The sequence below is a fragment of the Trichoplusia ni genome, chromosome 18 (genome assembly GCF_003590095.1).
Source record: "Trichoplusia ni isolate ovarian cell line Hi5 chromosome 18, tn1, whole genome shotgun sequence".
In the NCBI taxonomy this organism is placed as follows: Eukaryota; Metazoa; Arthropoda; class Insecta; order Lepidoptera; family Noctuidae; genus Trichoplusia; species Trichoplusia ni.
Genome location: NC_039495.1, coordinates 5,261,503 through 5,276,133, shown reverse-complemented (window position 1 = coordinate 5,276,133; position 14,631 = coordinate 5,261,503). Strand labels below are relative to the sequence as shown.

The 14,631-nt window shown below is 35.3% G+C and overlaps 1 protein-coding gene across 3 annotated transcripts in view; it reads left to right on the top strand.

Moving 5' to 3' along the window:
* LOC113502761 overlaps positions 1–14,631 on the top strand; it is a 97,668-nt gene that overhangs the window by 78,856 nt on the left and 4,181 nt on the right. For all 3 annotated transcript variants that reach the window (XM_026884431.1, XM_026884432.1, XM_026884430.1), the window contains one exon: positions 2,005–2,972. In XM_026884431.1, the coding sequence (XP_026740232.1) occupies positions 2,012–2,972 (961 nt within the window). In that variant the 5' untranslated portion in view covers positions 2,005–2,011. The remainder of the gene's footprint in view (positions 1–2,004; positions 2,973–14,631) is intronic.

The window sequence follows — 14,631 nt, the reverse complement described above, 5'->3', positions numbered from 1 at the left end:
TTTATCTAGAAATTCTGGGGATGAGGGAAATGTGTTACGTAAAGGTCTAAGTCTAGACAATGTATCGAATCAGAGTAGTCATAAAGAAAATTTCAAATGTATGGAATTGACATTCGCTTTTGACAAGTGACGTGATGTTGACATGTCAGTTCAATACATTTAGCTCTCGGAGAAATGTAATGAATTGTTTTTATATTGTCCGCAGGCCCTGAATAGGTTAAAATCAATAAGAATCTTACAACTAAAAATGAAGTATTTACTTATCGCAAATATACCTACATATGCATACAGAGGCGCTATGTCGATGTTATATTATTAGGTTATAAAACCTTAATAATATGACTGATTGATTATTATTCAATTTAATGGAAAATTAAATTTTGAAACAACCGTTTAGCTTCAATTTGTTATAATAAGTTAATGATGTGATATTGCGCAAGGTACCTACATATTTCCGGTCTTGTCACTACGGTCTCCTCTTAGTGTAGACTGATCATCGAACGCTGGGTTCAAATACTTATAATTGCTACTCTCCTTCGAATCCGATCTTTAAATTACTAAGCTACCATAACCATGGACTGCATGGTTGAGGTCACCACGCAAAACCTATTGCGCGACGTAGCAGGTTCGCTCTCGGTGTAGGACAGTCGTCCGCGTGATCCATTAATGCTTGCCCTGAGTCTCTTCCGGGAGTCGTCTTTTTTATGAAAATGTATTTTTTTACGTATTTTGTTTTAATTAAAGCGCCAAAAATCATCACACTTGGATGGCAAGAAAGAAAATTATCGATCGATCAAAAACTATCAAATGAGATTTATTTTATAAATGCTTAATTTGGAATTAGAGACAGCATAAGTTGGTCAAAGCTGTAGTAAATTTAATAAGTACATTAACGATTATTGAAAGAAAGTAAGTGAAAGCTTTATGTTACACGTTCGCTTCGAAATTTAAGACAATAACTGCGAAACTACCAATATTGTACAAATTTCAACAATATTGGTAGTTATCAATCAATTGAAATCGATTGCCAAACGATTTTCTGGAGTATCGAATCAGAATCGATCGGAATTCGGTTAGATTGCTCGTTATTATTTGAACTTCGATTGGTTTCGGAGTATCGATTATTACAATATTTCTTTATTGTTTGATGGTATAATTGGAACAATACTTTTTTTGCTATCGGCTTCCAGAACTTTATTGGTTTACTTGTACAATGTCATGCCTTCATACCTTTTCTTTATTAGGTTGTCACTATTATACTACTTCAATCAATCAATTCAGCCCGGATTCCTCTGCTGGACATAAGTCTTCCTCAATAATTGTGCCTCTTGGTACGTTGTACCTATTTGACTGCTCGGATAGCCAAATGGTTCAGGTCATCACGTCAAAACAAAATATGCTCGACGTGTCGCAGTTTCGATCCCCGGATAATCATTTCTGTGACCCAGAAATGTATGTTCTGAATCAAGGTGTCTTCGTGAATTAACTTGAATGTTTGTGAAAACGCGACGCAAGGATTAAATTTCTTGAAGCGGGAGTCGTTTAAAGCACTTAAGCATCGTAATATTTGGTACTGCGTTTTTACTAGACCATTTCGTTATATGATTACTATAAACTAAGTACACGATTAAAATATCTTAAAAATTAACAACCAAGGTTAATATGTAAAAGTTTGTAATGTTGTCACTAAACTTACTTAAGTTTTAAAAGCTCACGTAAAATGACCTTTGGTATTGGGTAACCGTTTATTGCAAACATTTGTATGTTGATTGGTCAATTTACAATTACCTCTATTTTATAAAATTGTATTTAAAAATTAAGGCCAGACTTTAAGGTATTCCCTTTACTAATAGCCTGGATTCAGCATTAAATAAAATGTTCTTGATACTTTCAAGTGCCGTCTGGAGAGCTTCATAGAGCAACTTTAATCCAATGTTAGCAATTCCTCCGAAACGAATAAATTTATTTAAAAAAATACCTAATATTATTTTTCTCTTGTTTCAGAATCAAGATGACAGTAAAGAAAACCGCCCGGACAGGCGGCTTCGCGGCTATGGTCGCTCGTCAGAAGATGCACAACGCCAGCCAACAGCTCGACATCCTGACCATCAGCAAGCCAACCTCCCTGCTAGCCTACAACATCGTCGTCGGCTTCAACGAGAAGGACCAACTGCAACTCCTCACGAAAGAAGATATCACAGACGATGAAAAGAAACAGATCAAAGACTACACAGAACTAAAACCGACAAAATGCGAAAATATATCAATAGATGATATCACAAACTGCGTTAACATCGAGAACTATCCCAATTGCGAGAACACTCTAGTCTTTTACGTAACCAAAAACATAAACAAGGAAGCCATAGCGCTCAAATTCGAGAACGAACAAGACTTCAAGAGGATATACTTCACGTACAAATACTTCAAGATGCGGAACCGACTGACGAAGAATACAAATAACTACGCGAGCAGTGAAAACTTGTTTTCTAAGAAGAAAACTTATGATATTTTCAAAAGCAGGAAGAACAGTATGGACGACTACAGCCTGTTTGATAAAGGCCGTCATGAGTACGATCTGATGCAGACGATTGACAACGATGGGGTCACTCACTTGTCTGTTCAACAGAAGAATTTGAACAATCGATTCGATCAGCCAATGAGTCTGATTAACATAAGGAACGACTTGAATGACGTTGGTGAGATAGACAGCATAATATACACTGATATCGAGATCCCATCAAAACCAGATAGGAAGCGACTGTTTCATAGAAAACCCAAAGCTCCACAGCCGCCGCTTTTAAAGGATAACCCGAAAGTGTTGAAAGGAGAATTCGTGAGAGTGAATGTTGATAGAGTACCGGATGTGATACCGAAAGATAATAAGTCTAACAAAGTACCGGATATTCTAATGTTCAGAGATAACAAAACGAAAAAGAACGCGACAAGCAACGTGTGGCCAGCGAGTAATAAAGGTGAGTTAGTTATGGACATTGACTTCGTTGATCTTTTTTTTCGTAGCCTTGACCATCCATGTTTATCAGGCCAGCCCCGTAAATGGTGGTAGGATGAATTCATAGCATACCGTGTGGGCTGGTTCTGGTGCAGGATAGGGAACTATAGACGGACTTACTATAGGAGACCTTTGTCTATCAGTAGACAAAGATAAGACAAAATAGATGATTTTTTTACTAAATCTTTTAACTATATTTTTTTTCTTAATACCTATTAAAGTAGTAATTCCAATGAAAATTGTTTGACAAACACCGTTCAATACTTCTTTTAAATTGGACTTTTATACATAAATTGCTATTGTAGTATTTTGTTTTTCGTTTGTTTCGACATCGTATAGTAAATGTTTTAATTTAAACTCTTCTATATAGGTACCTAACTAGTGTAGTATTTCTATTTTCCTTACTCCGTTAATGTTTTCCGTATACCCGAACACGATATAATCAGCGGCATCTAAGTAAACATTTGGTTCAGCTCCATTACGTATCTCGTTAAGATCATCCGTGTCTGTTTCTGTACGTGTGCCCTTCATTTTATTGTTCTCATATTACCGCGGAAATCTGATAATCTGGACTCCGTTTACCTGTTTATTTACCAAGAACATGATGTTATTTAATTACTCTGTTCATCGCGGTCCGGTAAACTCGTCCAAATAGGCTGGAGAAAAAAAAATATCTTGATTGTCAACCATCAAAATTTCACTATATCTACCTAATCGTAAAGTTACCACGATTTTATTTTTACTAGTTGTTAAGTTATCACGGTTCATGAGATAAAGCCCGGTGACAGACGAACGAACAGACAGCGGAGCCTAAGTTATAGCTTAGGGTATGGTTTTTAGCACTTTGGAACAACAAAAGTAAGGAATACAAAAATAAGAATCTATAAATATAATTATTGTTATAAATAACTAGGAAACGTCTGATTTATATTGAGAAAAACATTGTCATGTAAATGTTTACTTAACACACTTAATTTATTTAAAAGCCGTCTATTAAAGTAATGAGTTTAGTAAAACCTCCGCGATTAGTCCATCCATCATTGAAAGATGGCAAAACAATACTCGTTTACGTCAGATCTCGGTTTTTACGAAATGTTTTCCGGATTACGTAAAGATGGTTCAATATTTTCCTCGTTTTTTTATTAGTCCATGTCCTTGAAACTATAAATTGTAATTCTTCCTAAGTTTACCTGTTGTAAGAATAGCTGGTTATGACTGTATTACTACGTTTAGTGGTTAATGTATCATAGCTTCTGAATTAAGACGGCAAGGCCTCATTATAACACCTTTTTACCTTTCGAGAGTTTTATTTTGCCGCGTTATAAGACATTCGGAAATTAAGAAAAAAAACTAGAGGAAACCTCTGAGTATCGTGAGAAGGGTTCCCTCTCGTTATTTTTCCTCACACCTAGTATTGATAAGCTTGTTAGCTTTATGCTTTAAATTGAATTAAATTAGGTCGCCTTAGCCGCATTAGATCTGGATTATGCACTCCTATACTAGTCGGGAAATCCCGATAAACTATCGCATCTTCTAAGTAGGAAAAAAAAATATTATAAATTGCCCTTATTAAAAATCGCCCATATACTCTTCGCCCATATTTAATAAGCTTCCTAACATTCATAACCAACATAAACACATCTAAACGCACAAATCTCGAAATCAGCTGTTTTAGCGTGACAGTCATCTCATCATTGGTGTCCAAACAAGCCAAGGACACGACGAGCGAATGTTTGTGTAACAGTTCACTCACCCCAGCCAGACTATGTCACTGTGCCGTCCAGCCATACATTTGTATGGGCACTCGCACTCACTAGCCCATCTTTAAAACATGCAATAAACTCCGATTTAAGTGTTTTATTTACGTAAGATAAGCATTGCATTGCAAGTTATACTTGATATTTTATTCACATTCGTTAATCTTTAATTGGCTGTAATTGTGGAAACGTATTAAATTATTAAGAAACTTTTATTTATTAATAGTTGTCGTTTGATTCTACGTATGTTTTAGTGACGGTAAAATTATGCTGTTTGAGACCCCGATTCTTTTTAAGATTAGTTGTTTCTATGACTTTCAAAATTAGTCTTGCAATCTCCGTAAGTAAACGACAAAAGCAATATCTGTATTCCGCATTAGTATTTCCTTTATTGTTTGGATATCGTAAAATTTCCTACAAGAATACCACAGCTTACTTTATTGACTAACATATCGAAAACAACCTAATCCATTTCAAAGTTTGAAAAAATGGTGATATATAAAAATAATAATGTGATGTATGTATGTAAAGATAATAATCTTAACTAGTCCAGACGAATGTGTCAAAGAAATTAACTAGACTTTTTTCAAAATCCTCACTACGCAGGTCTCGAACCCGCAACACATCGCGCACAGTGAGTTTCGCATTAAGACCTATACCAATCAGCTATCCGTGCAATCTAATGATGTCACAACTATTTGGTATGGACAGTGTTTAAATAATTACGTAGGTCTCTGGACAATGCCTATCACGCAACCCGCAACGAGTTAGAATCGCCGGCACGACTGACCCGGCGTAAGAGAAGTGTCGATTAAAAGTAATGGCGGTTCGTAGGGCGTTGGACAATACTGTCTTGCGTCACTATAGTACTGTTTTTTTAATTATTTTTTGTTAGGTCGTTGGTAGCTTTCCTATATAGGTACTGATAGACAAAACTAATAAGAAAAATACATCTTTATCCGTGACAAAGCCGGATAGTGGGCCTAGAAGCCTGGTTGTTTGTAAAGAACTTGTGCACCCGGTATCTACGTTGAACATATCAATCCTCGCCTCAGTAGCTCTTCGATTGAAACCATTTAGTACTTATTTTTTAATGATTTAATCCATTTTTTTTTCTTGTTATCTTTTTAGCAACAGTTGTCACCTTAATTTTGTAACTTACATAATAGATAAGTCAGTCTGTGTTAGCTAGATCGCAGACGCTTGGTCCACGCGACTCCGCCGGAAAAGAAATTCACGATTAGGGATAATTTCCATATCAATAATATAATAATACAAATATAATGTTCTTAGGTAGAAGACGCTATCTGTGACCTAAGCAAATGGTAAAACTATGTTCAAATAGCATATTAATCAGCCAATTTTCCTATGACGTCATACTTATGACATAGACAACCTATGTCTATAAAATCAAAGTCAATGTATCTAGAATACATTTTCTATTTATAGTTCTATCGTGATGTTAGACCTGAACTACTTCGCAACATGAACACTGACTAGAAATAGGTCTTATTTTAGCACTTTTACAGGTAACATTCTGATATTTGAATATATTGAGACCTATATTGAAGACTGTTAAACACGGTTATACCTGAAGCCGGAATATTTTAATATTATTACTCGTAAATTGTGCTTACACGATCCATTGTCTTCGTAGGCCTGAAAACACTAAAAGTATATGTATAGAATGTATTAGCATACCCTACTAATATTATAAACACGAAAGTTTATATGTATGGATTTTTGTTCCTCTTTCACTCTAAAACCACTGAACGGATTTAGATGAAACTTGGTACACAGATAGTTTATTCATAGGAAAGTTTTTATCCTGATTTTTAAATGTTGACGATAATGAAGATGTTACTGATTTGAAGATCTCAGTTGCTTTAAACATTAGTAGTAAGTTGCGTTCTATTTTTAAACTGAGTTTTATTGTTAGACATTTTTACGAGTGATACCAAGATTGTTTCCTTTTTTTTCAAAGTACCAAATTCAATCAACTATAATGGGTCCAAACATCTATTTAAACTTATAACATTGGATTATGATTACAACCACGATTTAAGTAGACAGTTATGGAAGCAAGACAGCGCACTACACGGCGAAAGGCCACAGCCACAGCCTACCTTTATAAGGTAGTTTAAGATATGGTGGTGGTATGCTCCTATTCCGCGGTCGATGCCTGATAAATTACCACACACCAGCTAAAATGCGGGAGACGTAGCACGGTTGTTCAGGTTTAGCCAGTAAGAGTCTGACATTACCCAATTCCTCCCTCAAGGCGGTAGATGTCCATGAGGATTCCCACCTTACGATAAAAAAATTCACATTTCTTCTTTATTCGGAAAAGTTTTCAAATGGCTTGTTCTGTAGTAATAAAGAATGGATGAATGCTAACAATGAGAGAAAGACGCTGACACGACCTGTCGGAGTGTCTGTGAGAAAACCGATCGTGATTTATTGTTATCTAACCTTTTCTAAACTGATTAATGTCACATTGACACGCTTATTTTGTTAAACAGAATGAGTTTTTTAGTTTCAACCTCGTTCTATCCTATAGTCTTAAGAAAAGATATATCTTAAGATTTTATTGTTCTAATCAGAATTGAATTTTAATTTCTTTTGTTTTTCTTTTGCAAAAGACAAATAGTTTTGGGTAGTTAATCATACTAGTCTATCAGTCTTACCAACGCCAGTAATAGGAAGTTTTCAAACTTTAACTTTAACTTTTGGATTGATTCATTTAATATCCATGCACAATTTTAAGCTGTTCTTACAATCAATATCACACACTCAACATGCAAAAAGTTGTTGCGTGCCCTAGGATCGAATTCACGACCTTTGACTTAGAGCTGCCCACTTACTACTACTACTACTACTACTAGGCCATTTCAGCTTCAAAAATATCTAGACAAGATTATAAAAAAAAAACATATAGCTTCCATAAACAATTTTAAAATAGGAAAGCTCACATCTATCCTAAAAACTAGGTTACAAACACAAAGAGTATTAACTAAGAATTTATTAATCAAAGAATGTTACTACGATTAATTATTTCTTATCTAAAAACCGTTGCAACATCCAATAAGGCATTCAGGCTATGAACATCAAAGTTTAACGACAGAATATTTTATAAGTTATAATCGCTTATTGTATGTGCAGCACGTTCGTCCTAAAACGTTTAATTAAATTAATTATCAATTATAAGGCTCATGAAATTAATATGAATTAGAGATAAGTTCCCTACGTTGAAGTATGGTAACACGACTTCAACTTCTAATGATTTGGTTAAATGTATTTGATAACTTACCCCCAGATCCTCTCTTTCATAGTTAATCCATAAGTTATGACGGCGTAATGGTATCTCTGTTGGGCTGCCAAGTCCATAGTCTTAGGTTCAAATCCCGGCGCGCTAATGGGTTGTGTAGTGCTAGTGGGGTGCATATTTACCCTGTTTATTTAGGGTGGTGTAAGTTGTGTGGCTTATATTTAAAGCTCTATCACCTGATCGTAGATCAACCACACGAAAAAGAGTAGAAGATCATTTTTGTATATTACCTAATAAATAAAAAAAACCTCCTTTTTTGAAGTCGCTTAAAAAAGCTAGCCAGGCTGATCATCAGCTCTTAATAGTGACACACTGAACCTGAGTGTTACGTTCCTTTTGCCCTTCTTTATTCTTAACCTAAGATTGTGACAAAACTTGATAGTTTATTTAAGAAAGGCAACTAGAGAAGCTAAGCTTTGTTTATTTGAAGCCAATATTCATTAAGAAGTATTGATGGACTAATATTAGTTCGGCCTCAATCACGATCGCTAATTGTTTTACGTTAAATAAGACGTGCCCAGATATTGTGTAAAGAGGTCAATAATTCCGTGTTCGATTTATATGTATGTAGAAGAAGCTCGTGGCTAAAATATTTACTAATAATATAAATGATGCTACAGTTTTCGCGTATTTTGTCCGACTAGTTTTTGACCCAAACATAGCACATTTCCGCGTCGCCCCAATTTGCTAATTAAACAAAGCTTCATTGACATATTCTTGTTAAAAGTAACGCAATCAAACATGTCATCACGTTCGATTACACAAAGTGTTTTTGCCTAAGGTTTTTGCTTTGGGCCAGCCGGCGGCCATATTGAATTGTGGAGAGTGCTACACGGATGCGCGCCGGTTACGTCTGCCTGTGCGGGCCCATCACACCTGCGCTGGGATGTTGCTGACTTGAGATTTTTTTGGAGAAAATGATGTATCTAGTAATTAAATTGGTATCATAGTTTTGAAAAGATAAGGTATGAAGTGCTAAAGCGTTGTAACTTTGTAGATAACCTGTGAATATTATACTGAATCGACTTAGCTTTTGTTTTACCTAAAGAAATGTACTTTATTTCAGAAAGGCAAAGGTATTACAAGTAGTAATGTTTACTGCCCTAAAAAAAGGTATAGGGTCATTTAATATTCAATTAAGTAAATGAATGGCTTATATCAATAAGAAATTGGAATGACATAGACGATTAAAGATTATGATCTAAGATTTTGTGTATAATTCAGATAATTATAAACCAATGAACCACCTGAAATACTTTTGAAATATGCAGTTAGGATTGAAGCTAAAATTGCCTAAAATACTCGTTATGAAAGATCAGATTCAAAATCAGAAAAAAATGGAAAAACGTACATAAATCCCCTTAATACAAAATTAAATTACAATCGCTCAATCCGTTCTGAAGCTATGATGCCATATACAGACAAAATGACACGTCAAACTTACAACACATCTCTTTTTCGACGGGGTTTAAAAATATACATATAAATATACGAAGACTATTCTAATTTTATACTCTAGATGTTATCAAAGCTGAGTCAGACTTACAAGGTCCCTGCTAAAAATAAGTGACCTTTCCCTACACGTGCTAAAGGGCAAAACACAAATCAATATGTATCTACATACGGATGGACTGACTTAGATATATCTATTTTGGTATTATTGAATTATGTATTCATGCAAACGTTCGATGAAACCGTAATGTCATTTATTATTAGGCTCATTTTACATTGCTTGTCTGGTGACCTTCTAACAGGCATTAGTGATGAAAGATGCCAACTTTCCCTACTAATATTATAAATCTAGGGGGTGATAAGGGAGTAGTAAGGTGTTATCTAGTGGATAGATCATTGGTACATATACTTAATGTTATTTATTCTTTTATTATGAGTTAGTGTCGACATGACTTCTCAGGGTAGTCAGATGGACAAAGCCCAACTTTAGCGTTCTCAAAAAAAGACGCGTAAAAGTGATCATAGATCCTACTTTAGAATAAAATGATTTTATTTAATTATTGCACACCACATAAGTACAGGACTTAATAAAGATAAACATGGTGCCACAATGAGCCCTCTTATCACTAAAGACATCTTATATAGACAACCTTTGGATGGACTTCATTCAGAAGGAGCAATTTTAGTGGATAATACATTTATTACATATATTCTACTTTTATCTTATAGTGAATAGTCAACTGTCCATAATTATGAAACCACCCTATGTCAATACCAGAATATAATAAAATTACCACAGCGATCATCGAGTAACTAAACGTCTTTGTGAATTGTAAGGCTGTATTGTAAATTACCGGTACCAGCTACATTTCCAATCTGCGAAAAAACCTGCCAATGTAAGGGAAAGCTTGTGCAGTCCATACACAAGGCGGAAAGCTGGAAAAACAACAACCTATCTAAGATAAAAAGTTACAATAAAAACTGAACAAGTCAAGTAGAGTTTCTAAAAGGCTAGCTCATTAATGTAGACAAAGGGAGAGATGTTTAAAAAAGAAAGTTTTTTTTTTTTAAACACTCCCGGATTTATGCATTACATCCTTAAGTCACGGGGATTTCGTAGCGTCAATGCACTTTATTCAAATGATTTCCACGTTACTCAAATGATTTCTATTTTTCAGTTCAGGACGAAGTGAAAAATGGAAATCAAATTACATATCAGAAATTTACCATTGTGAAGTTATCATTCTTGGCCTTCTGAGGTTTAACACCGGATACACATTTTTCAAATTTACCATTAATTCAGAAACCGGGGGTCAGTTTGCTAAACACCCACACCACCCATCCCAGCATCATAAAATTGCCACACCCAATACTAAAATACCCTGAAACAGGAACAAACTCGAAACACAAATACCACTTACGTATGTAGCGTTAGAACCCAACCCAGACCAACAAACTGCCATCCGACATATTACTGTTACCCAAACTGACTGAGAAATAAAATGGACATTTTACTGCCCAGCCGTTTACGCACTTGACAATTTCCCGTGGAGTACTAACTGTTGTTAACAACTTAACTTCCTTGATTTTAATTTGTCGTTTTTTTACATGATTTTTTTAAACGACTCCGGGTCAGGGTTCATAAACGTCGTATGTACAAAGACATCTAGACTCTGGATAAGCATTCGTGGATCACACAAACGCAGGGTGCGAACCTGCGACACGTCTTGCACAGAGAGTTTTCCGCTTACTTTTCCCATGTAGGGATCTAGTTGAGCGTTTATCTTCTGGTTAGCTCACTGCGCTTTTTCGATTTCGGATTTCAATATTTGGAATCCGGGTTCGCTCATGATTTCATGAGCTTCATGACGTTAAAATAATACAAAAGGCCATATTCTATCGATATTTTGCCTGCGTTAGGATCAAACCTGCACTTTATCATGTAAAATCATATATCCACAAGGCCACGACAGCTATAATCAAAGTATTTGTAAAATATCATTGCATTGATCTCAAACTGTATGTAATATTGTCAAACATACAACTAGACTTGCACAACCGCATAATGCTGATTGGTCCGCACTACAAAGGGGCAAAGGTACTGCAAATGTCAAAGGTACTTAGAAAATTCTAGTCTCTATTGTTTAAAACATAAGGTCGCAATTCCAACAGAAATGTTTAATTGAAGTAATAGTAATAAACAATAGGTTTAGTACAAATAGGGATAGTGGAGTTTTATTGCGAAATGTGAGAAATTCTCTTAGTATTAACATAGGTATGTAGGATAACTTTGAACATGAATGTACATGGCTGTGAAATCGTATGAGTTTTACAAACGGGAATTTCCCTTTACCGTTGTAAACCGAGTATTCGCTAAACTGTGTGTCAATTTTGACACTGACATTTGGAAACGTCAGTGTCAAAATTGACATTTCAATCATTATTTTACTGTATTTCAAGAACGTCGTTAAAATCATGCTGCCCAGCGGGATTGTCCGAAAGGGTTACCGCGACCAAAGTACTCAAGGGCAAAGGAACGAACATTGGTAGGTTTTAGACAGTAAAAGTCTATCACTGAGAAGGGAAGGGCCTTCTCTTCGACTTTAACATTTGCAAGAAGAATGATGAGTCGGAATTCAAAATATTTCAGAACACCCCTTGACTAACTGTCATTCTTGCTACGACTGTCACTCTAGTATATACTTAACCGAAATAAGTATAAAATGAAAAATATGATACTACTGACATAAAAGTCATGCAACAGCTGTCAAGCACGGAAGCTAGGAGTAAAATGACACGCGCGAGAATCGAACCTGCCCTTCATGGTTGGATAATGTAACGTATACGATTACTGTAACCCTGATCTCAAATTACATGTAACACTAAAATCTTAATCTCCTTATTCGCAAGAATTGTCGATGATTTTCATATGTGGTACTTGACTGTTTATAGTTCTTAGGTATAAGATAAAAATATTTTCGTAGTGAGCTAGTTAGACAGGATGGGGTAGGCCTTTGCCCAGTTGTGGGACACAGTAATGAGGGTATAGGGTGGGTAGGGGTTTTTTCATATAGCCATTAGTCCAATGGCTATATGAAAAAACCCCTACCCACCCTATACCCTTAACCCGCTATCGCAACATTTTTTTAGGTTTTAAAGATAATTGTACTCCTTCGTTCGCGAGGCGAACCACTTGACCGTTTTTTATTACAATCTTTTTACATGGATTGAAACTCTTTATCTTTTATGTATACTGTACAGAATTATAAAAACGGTCCATCTGTTACTTTATTTTGATAGTAACTATCGTAAGAATGATTCATTATTGAATGATGTTACGGTTTACTCACGCGTATTGATTGGGGGTGCCTGATTAGTTTCTGACCCAATTAGTCCTTAATCCCCCCTCGTTCCCGCCGTTACATCATTTAATAATGACATCTGTTACTTCTTATTTATACCATATAACCCAATAATCAATTAATTAAAGTTCAAATTGCATCCATCGCAATGCATAATTTATAACACATCTTCTAATTTATTAATACCAGAATTTAACATTAAGTAAATTTGAAACTAAATTCGCAAGACAGTCTAAATGTAAATATCAAGGTTAAATTTAAATTTCAGTTGGAGTGATCTGATTGAATATGCTCATCGTCCTCATCGAAATGTTCTCGTTAATATGAAGGCTGTATTGTTTCGGTACAGTTCAAAAGGTTGCTTGCGACATGGATAACTTGTTAATAATAACTTGTTAAGTGACAAGCTTCTGAACGGACAAAGGTTTTTAGTGGACTTAGTGCTGCCCCTTGGAGGAGCCCATTGCGTATATTATATGCAGTGATGAAATATTTACAGAAGGAAAATTGTGTAATATTTAATACAACGGGTAGGTTGAAGAAAAGCAAATTGGTTACACAAATTGTTAACTCATCAAATGTATAACCATACAAATCGTTGCTTGACATCGGATGCTGTTTATAGAGGTCAACTGGTCATGTGAAAATTTCAGCTGTCTTTTAAGACAGTCCAGAAGATATCCGTGACTTCCGTGATTTACCTTTTGGGGATTCAATCTTAAAGAGCCTTTCAATGCTTCTTTTTCTTTCCTTTTCTTTCTTTTTTTGAACGACTCTCGGATTAAAGAATTTGATCCTTGTGTCGCGGGAGTTCACAAACATTCAAGTCACATGCCCAAAGAAACCCCGAAAAACAAGCATCCGTGGATCCCACAAATGCTTATCCTACGCGGTTATCGAACCCGCTACACGTTGCGGTCAAATATTTGAGGTGACGACTTCAAGTCATCTTCAGTAGGTATTCACGTCAACAAGAGTTCTATAATAATGATAAACTGTTGAGATACCTTATATAACAATGATGTATTGTGAAAATGCCAAATATGTCAAAGCCCTCTTCTAGCGCGTTGCAGAATACAAATTACAATATACCCGGCAAATGTTAACTGCGTACAAAATAATACAATGGCCTTATCACGGCGAAGATCTTAAACTTTTCTTTTCTGTTCGCAACGAAATCTAATTATATAAAGACAACGTTTTCGTGCCATTTAAATAGAGATCTTGAAGCAGATTTAGTTTGTTACATCGTTTGTATAGTTAGAATATCTATTAACTAAAAATAGAATAGAATATTGTCAGATTGTGAAATTAATTACTCTGTGTAAGGGTACACAGGCGGTCTTATCGCTTTTCTTCTTTGTTATCTTTTCACTCGCACTAAGGAATTTAATTCTTCTGTTAAAATAGACCATCAAGTCATATGCACAAAGACACCCAGACTTAGGACAGGCAAATTTAGGTTCATCTAACTAGACGTACCTAAGCGATTTCTTTTAAAATTCACGTTTAAAAAGACATCCACAAATACAGAACAATCCTTTTTTATTTTTCCTTATTGGTCATTTGTTTCATCCATTAGCAACTAATGATAAAATAACTGTTCTCTCATAATATTCCACTAAAACGATAAAATCTAGATTTAGCATGTACCAATAGAGAATTTCTAATTTCTCATATCTGAGCTCTCACGTCTAACAAGCAAGTGTGCATCTCAGCGAG